Consider the following 19,353-nt stretch of genomic DNA (forward strand, 5'->3'; position numbering starts at 1 on the left):
ATCTACCATTAGTTAAAATCAGAAGTAAACCCAAGAAATATCATCCTCTTGCTGAGCTGAAGGGCATCTCATAATTAACTATATACAGATTAAGTATTTAGAAAGGCAAAAAAAATCTCTTTGTTAACAGCTACCTACAGAACAAAAACGAACACTTTACCTAATTTACAGCAAGAAAAAATAGAGAAGAATACCTCTTCCTGTGTTCTCATGCTCTGAGGTGAAAAAGATTCATTGGAACTGAATTCACATGCACTGGACTTGCTGGTGGTACTGGACTTGCCCATATTGGACATGGTCCAAGCATTGCCAGACTTATCTGTTCTGAACTCTGTGGCAGTGCTGGATACATTTGGGATGGTCTCAATTGGGAAGATCAAGAATGTTTTAAGAAAGATGTCTTCCTTGGTGGTGGGATTCTCTTGTAAGACCAGTGGCTCCTGGAAATGCAACTCTTCTACAGTAGTGGGCTTTTTATTCAAGGCTAATGCCTCCTTGAAATGGAATGCCTCATTCCATTTCAAGGAGGGCTTTTCCTTTTCCTGCAAAGTCAAGGGCCCCATGAAGAAGATCTTCTCAATGCTGGGCTTCTCCTGAAAGGCCAATGGCTCCTTGAAGAGGGATGCATTCTGAATACCAGGCTTCTCTGGCAAAGCCAACAGATCCTTGAGGAAGTCCTCTTTATCAAAGATAGGATTCTCCTGCAAGTCCAAAGACTCCTTGAAGAGGGCATTCTTCTCAATGCTGGGCTTCTGAAATGCAAACAGATCTTTCAGGAGGGCCTCCTTCTTGATATTGGGATTTTCCTGCAAGGCCAAGGGCTCTTTGAAGTGAGCATCTGTATCAGTGGTAGGCTCCTTGAGGAGAGTCTCCTTCTCAATGGCAGATTTCTTCTGCAAGGTCAAGGACTCTTTCAGGATGGCCTCCTTCTCAATGTTGGACTTCTTCAGCAAGGCCAAAGGATCCGTGAGTATGACTCCCTTCTCAATACTGAGATTCTCCTGCAAGTCCAAGGGCACCTTGAAGAGAGCTTTCTCCTCAATGCTGGGCTTCTCCTGCAAGGCTAAGCACTGCTTAAAAAGGGACTCCTCTTCATTGGTGTTATTCTCTTGCATAGCCAATTGCTTCTTCAAGAGTAACAAGTTAGAAGTAGTGGACTGCTTCTTTAAAGATAATTGCCTCTCTACAATTGTTAACTCCTCAACAGGAGTCTCTTTCTTCAGAGCCAAAACCTTCTTAAAAGGGGACTCCTTCTCAATGGTAATTTTCTCCTTCAAGGTCAACAGCTTCTTCAAGAAGGTTTTTTCTTTGGTGTCAATACTCTCAGGAACATCCAATGGTTTGTTGAAGAAGGAGTCTTCCTTGTTGGTAGCTTTCTTCAATGAAAATAGTTCCTGGAAGAGGAATTCCTCCACCATGGCATACCTCTCCTTCAAGGCCAATGACTCCTGAAATAGGAATGCCTCTTGGGAGGTGATTTTCTCTTGTAAGGCCAGTGGCAAGGCCCCCTGTTTGGTCTGCTTCTCTTGTAATGCAGATGGTTCCTGGAGGATGGATTTCTCCTCAGAGGCAGGCTTCTTTATAAAGGACAATGGATCCTTAATGAGCGATTTCTTTTCAGTGATGGGCTTCCGCAGTATTAGTGGCTTCTTCAAGCAGCGCATCTTCTTCTGAGTAGTGTGCTTCTTCTTTAAAAATAGCAGCTTCATAGTGAGTGTTGACTCCTCAATGGCACACTTCTTCTTACAAGCCAAAGGCTCCTTTATAAATGATTCCTCACCAGTAGGACTCTTTTGCAAGGCCAAGGGATTCTTCAAAATTGACATCTCCTCAGGAGTGATCTGCTTCTCTTGTAATACAGATGACTCTTGGAAAAGGGAATTCTCTTCAGTGGTAGGCTTCTCTTTAAAGGACAGTGGCTCTCTAAAGAGTGACTTCTCTTCAGAAATGGTTTTCTGTAATATTAGTGGCTTCTTCAGGTGGGTCATCTGTACCTGAGTGGTGCACTTCTTTAAGGATAACAGCTTCTTGGTGGGGGTTGCCTCCTTGGTAGTACGCTTCTTCCTAAAAGAAACTGGTTCCATAACAAAGTCACCTTCATTATCCTTATTTTCCTGCAATGCCCAGGGCTTCTTGAAGAGGGCCACCTCCCTCTCAGTTGTATGTTTCTCTTGCAATGCAGATGTGTCTTGGAAGAGAGACTCTTCCTCAGTGGTAGGCATCATTTTAAAGGACAATGGTGCCTTAGCGAGTGACTTCTCTATAAAGGTGATCTTCTGAAATACTAGTGGCTTCTTTAGGGGTGACATCTTTTCCTGATTATTATACATCTTTAAAGACAATGGTTTCTTGGTAGGAGTTGTCTCCTCAGTTTTATGCTTCTTCCTACAAGTCATTGGATCCATAATAAACTCATCATCACTGTCAGTCTCCTCCTGCAAGGACAGTGGCTGCTTCAAAAGAAATACCTCTTCCTGATTTGTGTATTTCTTTAAAGATAATGGCCTTTTGGAGAGAGTTATCTCCTCAGTAGTGGGCTCTTCTTTTAAAGGTAATGGCTTTTTGAAAATAGATGCCTCCTCAGTTGTAGGTGTTTTGGATATTGTAGCTATCTCCGGAATGAGTAGTTTCTCCATAATGCTTGGTACCAAGGTGGTAGAGGCTACTACTGGTGAGGGTTTCAGTTTACATCTGCAAAAGAAACAATGCCTGGATAAGAAGACTGTAGTTCCTAGAATCTTCACCTACCATCTCAATGGAAATCTACACATAAGGTAATTTGTGCTACATTTACTAAAAATATTGAAGGGGAAAGGGCTTCAAACCTGAGATAGATTAGAGGGTAAATGGGTACCCTGGTGAATCAAGTAAGTAGCATTCTATAGTTTTTATGGCCTAGGACCCTACAATTTTCTGAAAATTTTCCTCTGCAATCCATGTCATACTTTTTCATATATTTTTATTACCTTAATTTATATACAAAGGCTTTTGTTATAATACTTATCACACTGTATCAGTTATCTGCTCATATATCAGTCTCATCACTAGCTGTATTTATCCTTTGTGTCTATCAGCACCAGGTATATGGCAAAATGCTGGGTAAACTCATATTGTTTGAAGGCTTATGATTTGCATTTGCAAGAGAAAGGTGAGCTGGCAATTAACATTGGTGGTATCTAATCACATTTCTTTCATTCTGACAGTAACAAGGGGCTATTCAGGAGACACTTGCCCAATGGAGCTAATAAAAAGACCAAAATAGAAACTAGTTCAAATGTGTTAAGTGCAAAGCTTTGTTTTGAATTATTTCATGTCCAACTACAATGACTGACTTAGTGTGAACAAATCACTGGGAGCCTAGAAATCAGAATAAGAAAGGAGAGTGGATTGAAGGTAAGTATAATCACTCGTCTAAATAAGAGTAATTTCCTCAAAGGGCTTGAGCTGACCAAATAAGTTCCAGGTCTTTCCTGATGAGAACTTTTAGATGTGATCTTCAGATAATCCACTTGTGACAAAGATCATGAATTCTGGACCTAGACTGTCCAGATTAAAATCCTGACTCATTCATTTACTGGCTGGGTGTCCTTGGGCAAGTTAACTCTGTACCTCTATTTTTTCATCTATAAAATGCAGATCATAAAAGGCCTGTCATATTATGAATATTCAAAGAAATATTTAAAAACACTAAAATAAAACTTTATAAAACAGATAAAATAAAGCAATAATTTGAATAACTGTCTGCCAATAAATCAGATAACTTATATGAAATGGACAAACTGCTAGGAAGATACAAGTACTGAAGCTGACTCAAGAAGAAATAGAAAATCTGAACAAAACTGTAACAAGAGATTGAATTAATGATCAAAAATTTTCAACAAAGAAAAGCCCATATGACTTCACTAGTGAGCTCTACCAAACATTTAAAGAAGATTTAATAACAATTCTTTGTACATTCTCCCCCAAACAGAACAGTCCCCAGCTCATTCTATGAGGCTAGTATGACTCTGATGCCAAAAACAAAGACATCACAAGAAAACAGAACTACAGACTAATATCTCTTATGATTCAAAAATTCTCAACAAAATACTAGCAAAGTGAATCTAGCAACAAACAAAAGGATTATATACCATGATCAAATGAGATTTATCTCTGAAATACATGGCTGGTTTAACATCTAAAAATCAACTAATGTAATACACCATATGATTATCTCAAAAGATCCAGAAAAAGCATTTGACAAAAACCACAATATAAACACTCAAGCTAGGACTAGTAAAGAGAGTCCTCAATCTTATACAGGGTGTCTACAAAAAACCCAACATTAACATAATAGTGAATGGTAAAAGACTAGATGCTTTTCCTCTAAGATCAGGAACAATACAAGGATGGCCACTCTTGCTACTTCTATTCAACACTGTACTGGAGATTCTATCCAAGGTAATTAGGCAAGAAAATTAAATAAAATCATCTATATCAGGAAGGAAGCAGCAAAATTATATTTGCAGATGGCATGTGCTTATATATATAGAAAATTCTAAGGAACCCACACAAAAACAATAGAACTAATAAACATGTTTAGCAAGGTTGCAGGATATAAGATTAATATACAAAAATCTATTGTATTTCTAGAGACTTGCAGTGAACAATCTGAAAATGAAAATAAAAAACAATTCCATTTATAATAATTTCAGAAAGAATAATGCTCAGGAATAAATTTAACAAAAGGAGTGAAAATTATACTCTGAAAAATACAAAACAATGCTTAGAAAAAACCTAGATAAATGGAAAGATAACCCATGTACATGGACTGGAATACTTCATATTGTTAAGATATGAAGGCAATACTTTCTAAATTCATCTACAGATTCAAGGCAATTACTGTAAGAATACAAGCGGGCTTATTCATAGAAATTAACAAGCTGATTCTAAAATTTATATGGAATTGTAAGGGGCTCTGACTTCAAAACTTACCACAAAGCTACAGTAATAAAGACAGTGTAGTACTAGCATAATGATAGAAATACAGAATCCATGCCCAGTCTTGGTATGGTTATCTAATCTATTAAAAGTTAGAATGGCCCATCCCTGGAGAACTCATTTCAATTGCAAAGAGGAAAGGATATAGAAAGGTCTTACTCCATTTTCTAATTTTTCTTCCAATGAAAGCTTCCCTATAGCTAAATTCTGTTCCCAATGCTAGATGGAAATGCTCCTATCTACTTGCAGAATCTGTGAATAGTTGCCTGTAACAGCTGGAAGAAAAATGGTTTTAGCCTAGGGAGAAAATATTTTCTCTTCAATAACAAGAGACAAACCTCTCCTAAAGCTTCAAAGATGATAGGCAGACTGGCCAATGACCAGCCACTGCTGAGAATCCCCTAAAATGTTATGCTACCCTCACATCCCCAAGCACAGCCTAGTCAAACAGGGACTGAATTACCAAAAGAGAGAAGAGATGAGCACAAGGTCTTTTACCACATTCCCTAATGACAACAGATCTTCCAATAAGTATACACACTGTGGAAAAGAGAGGGAGAGAGAAGAAGCCTGTAATTCTTCAGCAACCATAATTGGACCCAGCTGAGCACCGAGGGTTAAAGTAATAATCACTAATACAGCTCATTAAACATGCTCTCAATGGGGACAAGAGGAGGTCAAAAGAATGTCACACTTTTCCTTTTACCATCTAAAACAATGCCACCTGAATCCCCTCTTACCTTTTTATATTCACCTCATTGTTTTTAGCCAGCTCAAGAGCAGCTATATTTTTGTTTATCTTCTTGGAAACATCTTTAACCTCTTTGTGGGCCTCCTTCTTGGGCTGGACAAGCTGACTTTGAAAAGCCTATAATAAAGGAGGAGGAAAAGGTGGGGAAATAAAGAGATGCACAAGTTATTCAAAAGGTAGCTCTTACAGAACATCCTGACCCACACCCCCATCCTGGGAGTTTGTTTGGGTATCCCTAGTTGTGATAATTAAAACATCTCACAACTGGTATGGCACTGATGCCAGCCAATCACAACGGAAGCTAAAAGCAAACAACCAGTACAGGCTAAATAGCAACTCTAAGTGCTCCCATGGGGACTAGGATGCAGTTCTCACCTCCATGTCAGGCATAATTGCTGGCAAATAACTGAAAAGATGCTTTATTAACATCACATTTCACTTTGACCGCAAAAGATGTTGAAGGGGCAGCGGGGAAGCAATATAACTAGCTTTGCTGTCTTGGTATGTCAAGCTCAATTAACTTTTCAGGGTAAATCGTTAACACAACAACACTACCTGTGATACATTTATCCCATCTCATTGAATAACAGTAAATTGCAGTATTTATTTAACGTGAGTTCCGGTGAGTTCCACCACAAGTTCTAGTCATGACTAATTCTATTAAAGAATAAGAGAGATCTTGGGGCTGTGAATAATATTAGTAAGAATACATTTAAAGGTTATAGCCTTAAAATGAAACAAATGAACTAATTCTCATTCCAAATAAATACAATAATCATACTACAGGAAAAGGGAAAAAGGAGGGGAAAGGAAGGGAAAAAGAACTAATTCAGTAACTTATAAACACTGTATTTGACTACATAATTTGAAACTACACATTCTCAGTCAGTGTGGAGTGGGGGAGCAGGAGGAGGGGGAATGTTGCAAACAAATCTTGATCTCTTTCTAGCAGGGTTTTTACTGTAGTAATGCGGGCAAACTAACTTTGAAACTATTTTAGATGTATTACAGTATTGAGTAAATGTGTTGCTGTCCTTGGGAACCAGGGTACTCACTGTGGAGAAAGGAACATACAAATATGAATTAGGGAATAAAAGAAAGAGCCCTGTGTATTAGAATTGGAGATGAGCAAACTCATGATTTCTTAAATAGGCATATGTATGTATATATGCATATTTAAGTACACATATATGTGCATGTGTGTGCATACATGCAGATATTCCCAGCTCTGTCTGCTGAAAGGACAAAAAAGCAAAGACACCCTAATGGCAATGAGCATATGTAACATCCAGATCTTGGTCTCTACTACCATTTTCTGCTAAAAGGAACCAGAACTCTTTGGAGAAATAGCTTACTCCAGGGCAGGGACAGAATAGGTACAAGATGACCGTGGAGCATCCTGTTGTGCTAACAAAAAAATGTTCAAAAAAATTATGAGAGTATGGCACAATGACACAGTAATCAGATTGAAGGGGTGCCTACTGGCCAAATTTGGGATGATTTGAGCATTAAAAACAATTAATTATAATAATAAATAATAAATCACTGAAAAATGGAATTCATGAGTCCATATCAATAATAAAGAAATGGGGGAGAAGGGAAGGCTTGTATTCATAATAGAATGCCAAGGGCAAACTGATGAATGTTCAGCGAGTGCCAGAGTTGGGAAAAACATCATAAAGGTTTGTCCAGGCAAAAACATTATCAATGGATGCTAAATTTAAGTGACATTTTGATAAGGAACAGGCTATTTTCAGACTTTTAGAGTGTGTCCCACAGACTGCTTATTACTTGCAAAAGAAAAAAATGTAATTATATAGTGGAGAAACCAGGCACATCTTGACTGGGTGATCAAAATTAACATCTCCCTGGAGGGAAAGATGGTCATCTGTGCCTCCAGATATGTGATCCTGGGAAGAACAGAATATTACCTATGCAGTTTTGCAGACAACGTATAACATCAATATAATCATGAGAAGACATCAAATAAACACAAAATGAGGAAATTCTATTAAAAGGAAGGGGGTATGATGGACTGTATTCTTCAACAATGATGATGTCATAAAAAAAAGCTAAGAAAAATATTCCAGATTAAAAGAGGTTAAAAAGGCAAAGGTAACTAAATGTAATATCTGATCCTTGACTGAATCCTTTACTGGAGGGGGGGAAATGCTATAAAGGACATCATAAGCTCAACTGTCAAAATTGAAATATAGATGATAGATTACATAAAAATGTTGCATCAATATAAATTTACAAAGTTTATAAATGTACTGTGGATAATAAGATACTTTCATATTCTTAGTAAATTCACAGTGAATTATTTAGCAGTAAAGGGCCGTGATTTGTATAAGCAAATGATACAGCAAATGGGATTAAAATATTAACACTAGGTGAATTTAGGTAAAGGGCACATGGAGGCTCTTAGTACTCCTTTTATCCTTGCAACTGTTTGTAAATTTTAAGTTATTTACAAATAAAATGAAAAAAAGCATGCCTTCATATCATACCATAACAGGCAATGACAACTCAATAGGAAATTCTATGTTAGTTGGTCTGAGGACCACAAGTCATCTACCTCTGCTCTTCAAGTAGCTTGGCATGGTCTTCATTTTAACTTTACCTAAAGTTTTACACACTGTCTATATGTGCAACTGAGATTCAAAATAAGTGTATTCTTGGTGGGAGAAAGGTGGAGACCCTAACCCCCAAGGTGAAACACTCTGCTTGCCATTTGTAAAGATTCCAAGCACTGGTAATTTTCATATCTAAGATTGAGGGGGACCTTTAACTGTCAATTCCCCATAATTGTTTCACCAAGAAATAAGAGACTAGAGATGATAATCCTACTGACATTAAAACCATTTAGGTAAACATGGATATAGGCCCTATCTCCTTGTCTACTGGCTTAGGACTTCCCCATGTTGGAATGATAAAGCAGGGGACTGAAAAAAAAAACCCACAGTAGATGAACTAATTAAAATAAACTCCTTTTGGCAGGCCAGGACCTCACTATGGTGAGTGTTGAGGAGGAGATAGATATGGAGACATGGAGACTATTAATACTGACTAGAAGAAACAAATCATCATATAAAGAATCCCCAAACTTCAGAGAGAAGAATCCCTCAGCCTCAAATAGATGAGCACACACATCTCAGAAATGCCCAAACCTAAGAATGGCTTAGGTATACTGTATTGATGGAACTTTTTCTGGAAAGCATCAAAGACCATTCAAGGTGACCAAAGTGAATCTTCAAAATTGGAATACAAGAAGGAAATGGAATTTCTGAGCTGATGGAAAGCTAGAGGAAGAGGTATTGGTCAGGATACATTGTTTCCCCTATCCTGGAAAACGCTATGACCTAACATGTTGAATTTGGTTAGAGAATCAGGCAGGTCCTGGGTATCTGCATGTATATCTTATTAATAGAATAGCTCCTTTGTGTTTGTTCTTTCTGAATGGTCATATAAACCTCTTGAAAAACGTACTGATACATGGTAAGAAATAAGCTTTTCATATGCTGTGAAATCTTACCTTGTACAGTGTCACTATGCTTACATCAGGGACTTTAAGGACTAAACGAAGTTATGCTAAAATGGGCTGCATCTATTACTGATCTGTATGACTACCTTATTTCAGCTGAGTTTCTAGATCCTTGGTTAAATAAGTCATAAAGGGACTTTAACCTTAAAGGTGTGTGTGGAGGCGTCTCTTTCAACCAATCTCTAGTAAATCTATTTTTTAAATGATTCAGAAAGCTATAACCTAACCATACACGTTGTAATTTGCATGGAGTAGGTACTATGATAACAGAAGGGTGGTCACACAGCTTGGAGCAGGGAGTCAAAGAAGGGAAATGTGCCAAGGGAGTAAATGTTATATACTAGATACAAGAATTCTGGTAGCCATAGAACTACATGCTATTGTGAAGAGCAGAAATAGTTCACCAGGCTTCTCTAATCTAGATGAAATAGGACTTCAAAACCAACATGAGGTAAATTCCTCATCTGTAGAGATAAACATAGTATCTACCTCATAAGGTTATATGAGGATTAAGAGTGTTGATACATGTAAAAGTACTTAAAATAATTCTAGCCACATTGTGAGCTCTCAGTAAGTATAAGTGTTTATTATTATTTTCTAAGACCCATAATTACATTTGACCTAATTCCATATTCAATTGGCAACCTTCTCATTATTAATTCTGATTTTTACTGGTACCTTAACAGTACCAGAGGGGAGGTGACTTAGATGTAAATTTAAAAATTCTTGGTGAAAATTGAGGTTCTAGATATTCATAGTTGAAGACCAGATCATGGAACTGTAGTTATCAGTGGTCCCAAACCTCAGTGGGACATTTTTGAATGCCACTGTAACTGGGATGCTGCTGGAATTGAATGCTGGGAACCAGAAATACTAGTTGACGTCAGTCCCACACAATAAGAAAACTTGCCCTGGCTAAAAAGCCCACAATGCTTGAATTGAGAAATACTTCCCTAGACCACAATAATCTCACCAAAAGTACTTACCTCTAAAGTCTAGGCAGCCATCTCTCTCTCAGTCAAGACGACAATCAAACTCACTGCCCTCCCCCTGTCTACGTGGGACATGACTCCCAGGGGTATGGACCTTCCTGGCAACATGGGACAGAAATCCTAGAATGAGCTAGGACTCAGCACCAAGGGACTGAGAAAATCTTCTTGACCAAAAGTGGGAAGAGACAAATGAGACAAAATAAAGTGTCAATGGGCTGAGAGATTCCAAACAGTCGAGAGGTTATCCTGGAGGTTATTCTTATGCATTAAATAGATATCACCTTTTTAGTTAAGGCATAACAGAGAGGCTGGAGGGAATTGCCTGAAAATGTAGAGCTGTGGTCCAGTAGTCATGTTTCTTGAAGAAGGTTGTATAATGATATAGCTTTCGCAATGCGACTGTGTGATTGTGAAAGCCTTGTGTCTGATGTTTCTTTTATCTACTTTATGGACAGATGAGTAAAATATATGGATTAAAAATAAATAAATAATAGGGGGAACAACTGTTAAAATAAATTTAATAATTTGAAATGCTAGTGATCAATGAAAGGGAGGGGTAAGGGATATGGTATGTATGAATTTTTTTCTGTTTTCTTTTTCTGAATTGATACAAATGTTCTAAGAAATGATCATGATGATGAATATACAACTATGTGATAAAAAAAGAATGTTCATATTGTATGTTGATTGGTTTATTAATAAAAATTAAAACAAAATAAAATAAAATAATGAAGTCTAGGCAGCCAGCTGAGCCACCCCTGGATTCTGTCTAAATGCAACATGGTATCGTTCTCATAGCTACCTGCAGTTTCATTTCTGATGATAACTCTGTCTGCTGCTGCTTCCAGAGAACTCCACCAAATTGACCCATGTGTCAGTAGAGGAGCACCTGAAGATTCTGAAATTGGGTAATTAATTCTAAATAAAATCTGCTCTCAAAATTTCAGAGAAAGTCAGGGTCTGATAAACTGGAAAGTTACTTATGCAAAACCACAGCAGAGTACTAGACTAGCATACTCACATTGGTGAGATCTTCAAAAGCTGATCTCTTTTTGAGTGCTCCCTGGGGTGGAGATGAAGATATCTTTGCTTGGTAATTCTCCTCCCTCTAAGAAAGTGAAAAAGGTAAATTAGTATATCCAATTGTGAATAATCTCTTCAGGGGTCTTGGGTCATTTCAGGTCATTCAAGGAAAACTCCAGAATCTCAAGAAACTGGGGTATCATATAGTAAACCCCAATAAACTACAACAAAAGGAAATTTCTTCACTCAGAGGTGCTTATAGAGTCCCTGAAGGAGGGCACAAAGCTGTGAGATGACCTTCACTGTTAACCCTCAGAATGAGCAAAACAACTTTGTGAAGCCATTTTAGACTCTGCAATTCTCCCTTTTACTTCTCTCATACTTATGGTTATCTTATCCAAGATCACCCTACTCCTGCCACTTTTAGTCATTCCTTTAATATGGTAAATTGGTTCAGTAATTTAACAAATATTTAAGTGTCTCTTATGCTAAGTATCTGATTTAAGACATTCCCAAAGGACAATAGTACACATACCTAGATATTAGCTCTAGATCAGCTCTTTACTGGCGGTTGACCCTGTACAATCACTGAGTCTCTGGACCACAATTTTCTTATCAGTAAATTTGGAATGAAAACCTACCTTATAGGTCTTTGAAGATCAAATAAAGGAATAGATGTGAAAACTCTATATAAACTATAAAGGACAAAAATAGTACTTATTTATTTATTTTCAGGAATAGTATTTAAACAGCATATGTTCTGATATTATTATAAACCTCAAAGGAGAATTTTGTATTTTAAAAAAGGAGTTTGGTAACCCAGATTAATCTCTATTGTTAGGGCATATAAAGGAGAGAAGGGAGAATATTTTGGAACAGAGGAGGCCTTATTTCTAGGCATTGTATATATATATATGCATGACTTACCCCATTCCCAAATGAGTAAGAGCATCTCTATGGATTTACAGGCTAGGGCAAACCACATTGTATCAAACCCCTAATGGCTTTTATTTGGCAAAGGTCTCCTAAATCTCAAATTTCCCTTAAGAAATGAGAACAAACCCTCTGTGCTAACTTGAAAGTATTGTGCACCCCAGAAAAGCCATGTCCTTCAATCAATTCAATATTGTAGGATGGAAAGCCTTTTGATTAGATTATCTTCCTGAAGCTGTGATGTGCCCTATTGTGGGTGTGGCCTTTTGGTTCGATGGAGATGTGACTCTACCCATTCAAGGTGTGTCTTGATTAGTCTACTGGAGCCCTTTAAAAGGGAAACATTTTGGAGAGAGTTCAGAGCCGACAGAGACACTTGGAGATGCAGATGCTTGGAGAACAGTTGCTTCAGAGCTGACAGAGACACAGATATGTTGGAGATGCTTGGAATGCTGACAGAAAGAGCAGATGCCTAGACATGGGCAGAACCCAGCAGACATCGCCATGTGCCTTCCCATAAGATGCTAAGCAAGCCAGAACCCAGAGTTGTATCCTGGAGGAGCTAAATGAAAGCCCACAGATGCTAAGAGAGGAAACCACAGAAACAGAGGCTGAAAGCAATGATGCCTAGGAGCAAGGGAGCAGCAGATGCCAGCCACGGGCTTTCCTAGCTGACAGAGGTGTTCCAGATGGCATCAGCCTTTCTTGAATGAAGGTAACCTCTTATATTGGTGCCTTAATTTGGACATTTTCATGGCCTTAGAACTGTAAACTTGTAACTTATTAAATTCCCTTTTTAAAAGCTGTTCCATTTCTGGTATATTGCTTTCCAGCAGCATTAGCAAACTAATACACCATCCCCTACTGATATTAGAGAATTGTGAAGCAGAACACTGGGAACAATGCATTTGCTCTGTTATCTATCTATATCTTGAATACTTAGTGCATGGTACATAAAGGGATCAGAAATTTAGAGAATCGGATTCATAATACAATAGATCAATCCAGCACAGTAATCTTGGAAAAACTGAGGGGAATTACTTGTGTTTTTCAGTGAATTTATCAATTCATAGTAAATAATTCTTGTGGAAATACTTAGCAAAAAATACATTTTTCTCACAAATCAGACAAAAAATTGTTGGTCTATTATTCAAATTCTAGTTAATATCACTGGTAGAAATATTCAGCTCAAAATAAAATTGGCAGCTGAAACTGCACTTAAAGTTTAGATGTGCAAAATGTGTCCCAAGGACATTGGATACGGTAAAAATAACTGCCATGACACTGATTGCATATGTAGAATGGAATGATTTCTAAATGTTGTGTGAGTTAATTTTTTTTAATAAAAAAAAAATAACTGCCATGAAAGAAAATTTACAATAGCAGAACTCTAACCAGAAAATTTGATATGGAACAAACCTGAACAATATATCAAATCTTTCTTGCCAAATTTACATGGGAAAAAACATTTGACCCCTCCATAAAAATCATTTTAATAAAACAAAAATGAAAATGATTAGGAAATGTGCTGAGAGAAAACCAATCAAGGAAATCAAATTGGCCTAATGATGCACCAGCAAATACTCTCTTGATGAAAATTCATCAGTGCTATTATAATTCTGATTAAAATATGTATGATGATGATGAACATAGAACATCTCAGGTCAACCATCCACAAGGTCAAAACAGCAGAGTCAAAACATATCCATTCTTTTAATGTAATCGCTTTAAAAAGCATAATAACATATATGCTGATCTAGTTTCCATACTCTCCCCAGGATATACCAAGCAGCCTCCTGGCAAGATGCTTTGACCTTCTCAGAGAAGTGCATTGGATTATTAATGAGAGCTGAGCTGAGTTTTGTCTGGTTTTAAGGATTGTAGATGGTGTCCTACAGTTTAGTTGTGTACTTATGAAGAAAATGAGTTCACACTTTCTCTCCAAATTCTAATATGCTGGTATTCTCCAACTCCTGTGACTGCCAACCCCTTCCCACTTTGTCAGATTAAACCACACACAAAGATTTTAGGGGTGAGAATAGAGACTGAGCTAGCACAGGAAGAGACTAACCAAGACATCATTGAGAGTGACAGTTGCTGCTCACCTTTTCAGATTGGTCATGACCACTAAGTACAATTTTGCTGGACTGTGATTTCTTCATTTCAGGTTTGGAGCTTCGGGGTAGTGGTGGCAGTGGCATCTCCTACTGATTCAGCAGCGTCTTATCTGAGACACAACTGTAATCAGAAAGGGACTCTTTAAAACATCTTTTACAAAATAAATAAATAAATAACAGAATTCTCTGCAAACCCTTGAGAAAACCTAATCTCTCTATACTATCACTAGGAGAAAATTGACTTTGGGGTCAAAGAGATCTGGGTTCAAATGTTGGTTCTAAGTGACTTAAACTTGCTGAGCTTCCGTTACCTCATCTATAGAAAAAATAATTATACCTCTTTCCACAGGGTGCTGTTCAAATTAAATTAGATACTCTATATAAAAAACCCTGCAAAGAGCCTGTCATCCTCTATAGGCACTGTGACTGTGACATAATTCCTAATTTAGCCCTAGGAACACTGAGAACAAAATTACATGAGAGTTTTGCATTGAAAACAATCAAGAACATAACAGCTAAGATAGTACTGGTTTCATATAGTACAAAGGCCAGCCAGGAGAGTTAGTGTTCTTTAAAAGGCATGGGTTCCTGATCATAGCAATAATGACTCTACAGAGAAGACAAGAGAATATACTGCACATACACTTATATACACTTACAGACTAGACAGTTTTCAAAAGCTGTATTCAATTAGAAGAAACTAATTCAGTTCCAGGCACCTGGTAGGAAAAAAATCAAAGGATGAGATAACAGAAAAAGGAACTAATTTATTGAAAATCACCTCACATAAGAGCTTAACAGTCATTACAGACTTGGGAGAGCCCTACATTCTCCCCATTCTGTTCTCTTTATAAGGTTCTTTTAGTTTGTGAGTCCTCACAACAGTTCGGATGCATTTACATGCTGTACAACAAATATGCTAATAGGAGGAATTTTTTTTTCACATTTTTTATTAATTAAAAAAATTTTTTTTAAATACCAAATGCAAACATTCTTAACTTTTGATCATTCCATTCTACACATATAATCAGTAATTCACAATATAATCACATAGTTGCATATTCATCATCATGATCATTTCTTGGAACATTTGCATCTATTGAGAAAAAGAAATAAAAAGAAATCAGAAAAACATTCATCCATACCATACCCCCACCCCTTCCCCTCACCGATCACCAGCATCTCAATCTAAATTTATTTTAACATTTTTCCCCCTATTATTCATCCTTATTCCAAATATTTTACTTGTCTGTTGATAAGGTAGATAAAAGGAGCATCAGACACAAGGTTTTCACAATCACACAGTCACATTGCGAAAGCTATATTATTAAACAATCAATCTTCAAGAAACATGGTTACTGGAACACAGCTCTACATTTTCAGGCAGTTCCCTCCAGCCTCTCCATTACATCTTGACTAACAAGGTGATATCTATTTAATGCGTAAGAATAACCTCCAGGATAACCTCTCAACTCTGTTTGGAATCTCTCAGCCATTGACACTTTATTTTGTCGCATTTCACTCTTCCCCTTTTTGGTCAAGAAGGTTTTCTCAATCCCTTGATGCTGAGTCTCAGCTCATTCTAGGGGTTTTCTCAATCCCTCGATGCTGAGTCTCAGCTCAAGGAATCATTTTTTAATACACAGAGATCCTTTCCGTTCAGATACAATGGCCCTTCCCACCCTACCCACATTCAATTTCAAAGTTCAATTGCACTTGACAGATAAAAGGCTCCCCAAAGACAGAATCTAAAGGCAATGCAACAAGTTTATCACTATGTATCAAGTACTTCAGGCAATGGAGATACAAACAAATAAATCATAGATCTCCTAAAAGTATTCACCTGCACAGCCCTAACATTAATAAGCCGTAACATTAATATAAAAATGTGACAAATGCTTCAAGAAAGGTAGAGAAAAGGTACTACAGAAACATTTCGGGAAATTGGTAATCTTATGAGGAATAAGGAGTCAAGGAACAATTCACATGGAGGTAACATTTGACTTACACATTGACAAAGAGGTCCCCAAATAGACTAGGGACGTTCCAGGTAAAAACAGCCTGAGCCCAGGCAGAAACACAAACATGAAGAACATAAAAAGTTCAGAGACTTTGCAGTTGTCTGGAGTATGGATTATAAAGAATAGGCTGAGGAGGGATTAGACAGAAACTGAAGTTTCTTTCTTCTAGGCTCTGGATGTTGATAAGAAAGGGAAGCAGAGAAGACTGCAGCTTGAAGGAAAGTTCAATAAAGGAGAAAGGCTGATTTCGGTTTTGCTGTGGATGGAGAAGTTTAATATTTTTGTAAGTGAGGAAAAGCAAGTATAGGCATGTGTCTTCACATTTATTAATTTAGTTGATCCTCACAACAAAACTGTGAGAGTAGATAGAGCAGGTACAATTCTCCCCATTTTAGAGTTCCAGATGAGTTAAGTGACTTACCACCCAGCATCACAAGCTATTAAGCAGCACAGGTCGCTCAGCTCTTCCCATGACTCTTTCTATAAAATACCATGAAGTCTTTACAATCAGTCTCAGAAAGATTACTAAGCAGTCCAAGGACCAAAGAGAAAACAGTAGTGTGAGGAGGTAGAACAAGCATGGGCTTTGAAGTCTGAGCAACTGGCCTTCTAAACCAGCCAATTTAACATTTCTGAGCCTCACTTTCTTCCTCTGCAAATCAACTATAACGCTATTACTTGCAGAGGAGTTGTGTGGTTCAAATGTAAATTTGTATGAACCGCCCCCCCCCCCCACAAATCCAACCCTACTTTCCATCTCATTCCTCAAAACCCTGCCAATCAGCAAGAAAGCTAAATTAGGTGCACCAACCTTTAACTGCCTTGTGTGAAAACTACTTACTCCCCTATTATTATTCACATCTCATACAACTTTTAGTGGATGATCAAAGACTCATGCTCTGAAACCTTTACTGTCCAAAAAAAGAAAAAACCTGGCTTCAATAGGCAAGAAAACTCTCAGCTGATGACATTACAGGTTAGCCAAACCCCAAAGTAAGAGAAAATAAGGTTACTCAGATGATTACCGTATACCACCTGTATTATTCTGAACATTAAGCACTTACTTTAGGGGCTACACATTGACTTAGGTAAACTAACTTTCCTGCCTCTGGGGTGGAGGAGTTTGACACTACCAAACGCATCCTTTCATAAAACCCTCTGCCCAACACTCTCAGCTTCTACCAAGGAAGAAAAACAGCATGGTGGCAGTGAAGGCAGCACTGGACTGAAAGGAGGCCTAGGGTCTAGTTCAAGCCCTGCTCCTAGCTGTCTAGGTAACACTGGGAAAATCCTCTTCACTCTCTGGGCCTCAGTTTCCTCACCTGATAAAATGAAGCAATGGCACCAGAGCATCTCCACTATTCAAAGTGCGGTCCTTAGACCAGCAACATTGCCATCACCTGGGAGCTTGTCAGCAATTCAAAATCCCAGTCCCCAAGCTAGACATATCAAATTGGAATCTACAAGTTACCAGCATCTCCAGGTGATTTGTATTACGTTAAAGTTTAAGAAGCACCATTCCAGATTCCTCCAACCGCTGACATTTCTTATCACCATAGCAAAGGCAGTAACAAAGCCCGAGCTGAAAGTAGTTTGGGGGCAGGGTTGGGGATAGAAAAAAGCCAGTGAAGATAAAAGGGATAAAAAGGGGGAGAGGACAAATGTTTCCATCCTCCCTCCAACCTGTATTCAAATGATATCCTTCAAGTAGCATTCCCTGACTTAAACACGTCTGCTTCTTCAACACTTGTAGATGAAATCGGTCCTGTAGTCCTTTGCACTGGTGAACAGACTTTTATAAATATACTCCCACTCAGGTATGTGTTCTGGTCGCTCTATCTAAAGGCTTGAACACAGTTTCATTCTAATCTCACTCCCCAAAACACGCTCCCCGCCCAATCTCCTACAAGGCTCACTCATTGCTGAATGACAGGAGAATGAGACGAAGGGTTTGTCGCAGGGACGCTGCACATCCTGGCAAGAGAAGACAGTATATAACAGGGGGCTCACGTGGAGTCCCAGCACCAACCTGCGAGCGACAGAGCCAGACAGTAGAAGCCCAAAGGCACCTACCTCCCACTAAGACTGAGGACAGAGCAGGAAAGACCAGGATGCACCCCCCGAGACCAGGAGAGGCCCCAGAAATGAATGGAGCGCCGTTCGTGACGACTCGGAGTGATCTGTCTCAACCCAGCCTGCGCTCCCTCAAAAGGACCCAGTAGTGGATTTGAAAACTACAGCTCCAGAAGGAAGAGCAGTGGTGATTGGCCAGCGGGAGGCCAATCAGCGTGCACAGCTGCCACTTGTGCTGACCTAGTGAGGAGGAGTACAGAGGAGCATTTTAAAATCGAATTTTGCGCGAGTGGACTTCGCATTGGGGCGTGATTTCGAGCACCGGGTCCCTTTAAAGAAATGTTTTCATTTAAATAACCCTCCTAAGGATCAGAGAGATAGCTGTGAAGTGTAGGTTCAGATCAATTAACACATTAAAATTAATAATCCGTTATAGAGACAAATGCTGGCCCTGTGTGGGAAGCAGGGCAGAGATTATCTCTATTTTACGATGCAAACCCGAAGTGCAGAGTGCTAATATTAGCTAATATTAATCCAGCATTAGCTTTGTGCTAATTGCTGTACATTTTTTATCCTTTTAAATCCTGCCCAATATGATAGGTACTTTAATTACTGCCATTGTACAATTGACAAAAACGTAGCTTCTTAACGTCCAATGTCTCAGAGCTACAATGTGGTAAAGCAGGTACTACAACCCAGATATTCTCACTGATTTCATTCATGCGTCCATTCGTTCACTTAAATATTTACACAGCACCTGTTTTATTCCAGACACTAGAAAAAATATATATGAAGAATTGACAAGAGACTTGAATTCATAACCATGCTCCATCCTTTGAGGAGGCAAAGAGAAAATAGAGATGCCAAGGATAAAACCTAGGACCACCCACATATACAGCGGGCACTCTACCACTGAATT

At 38.3% G+C, this 19,353-nt stretch overlaps 1 protein-coding gene across 1 annotated transcript in view; it reads right to left on the reverse strand.

Moving 5' to 3' along the window:
- Nucleotides 1–19,353, reverse strand: part of CCNB3 (cyclin B3) — a 49,383-nt gene that overhangs the window by 22,089 nt on the left and 7,941 nt on the right. Inside the window, exons 2-5 of the mRNA XM_077145341.1 lie at nt 14,329–14,461; nt 11,289–11,375; nt 5,721–5,848; nt 195–2,691 (exon numbers count right to left, since the gene is read on the reverse strand). Of these exons, the coding sequence (XP_077001456.1) occupies nt 195–2,691; nt 5,721–5,848; nt 11,289–11,375; nt 14,329–14,424 (2,808 nt within the window). The 5' untranslated portion in view covers nt 14,425–14,461. The remainder of the gene's footprint in view (nt 1–194; nt 2,692–5,720; nt 5,849–11,288; nt 11,376–14,328; nt 14,462–19,353) is intronic.

This window comes from Tamandua tetradactyla, chromosome X, assembly GCF_023851605.1.
Source record: "Tamandua tetradactyla isolate mTamTet1 chromosome X, mTamTet1.pri, whole genome shotgun sequence".
In the NCBI taxonomy this organism is placed as follows: Eukaryota; Metazoa; Chordata; class Mammalia; order Pilosa; family Myrmecophagidae; genus Tamandua; species Tamandua tetradactyla.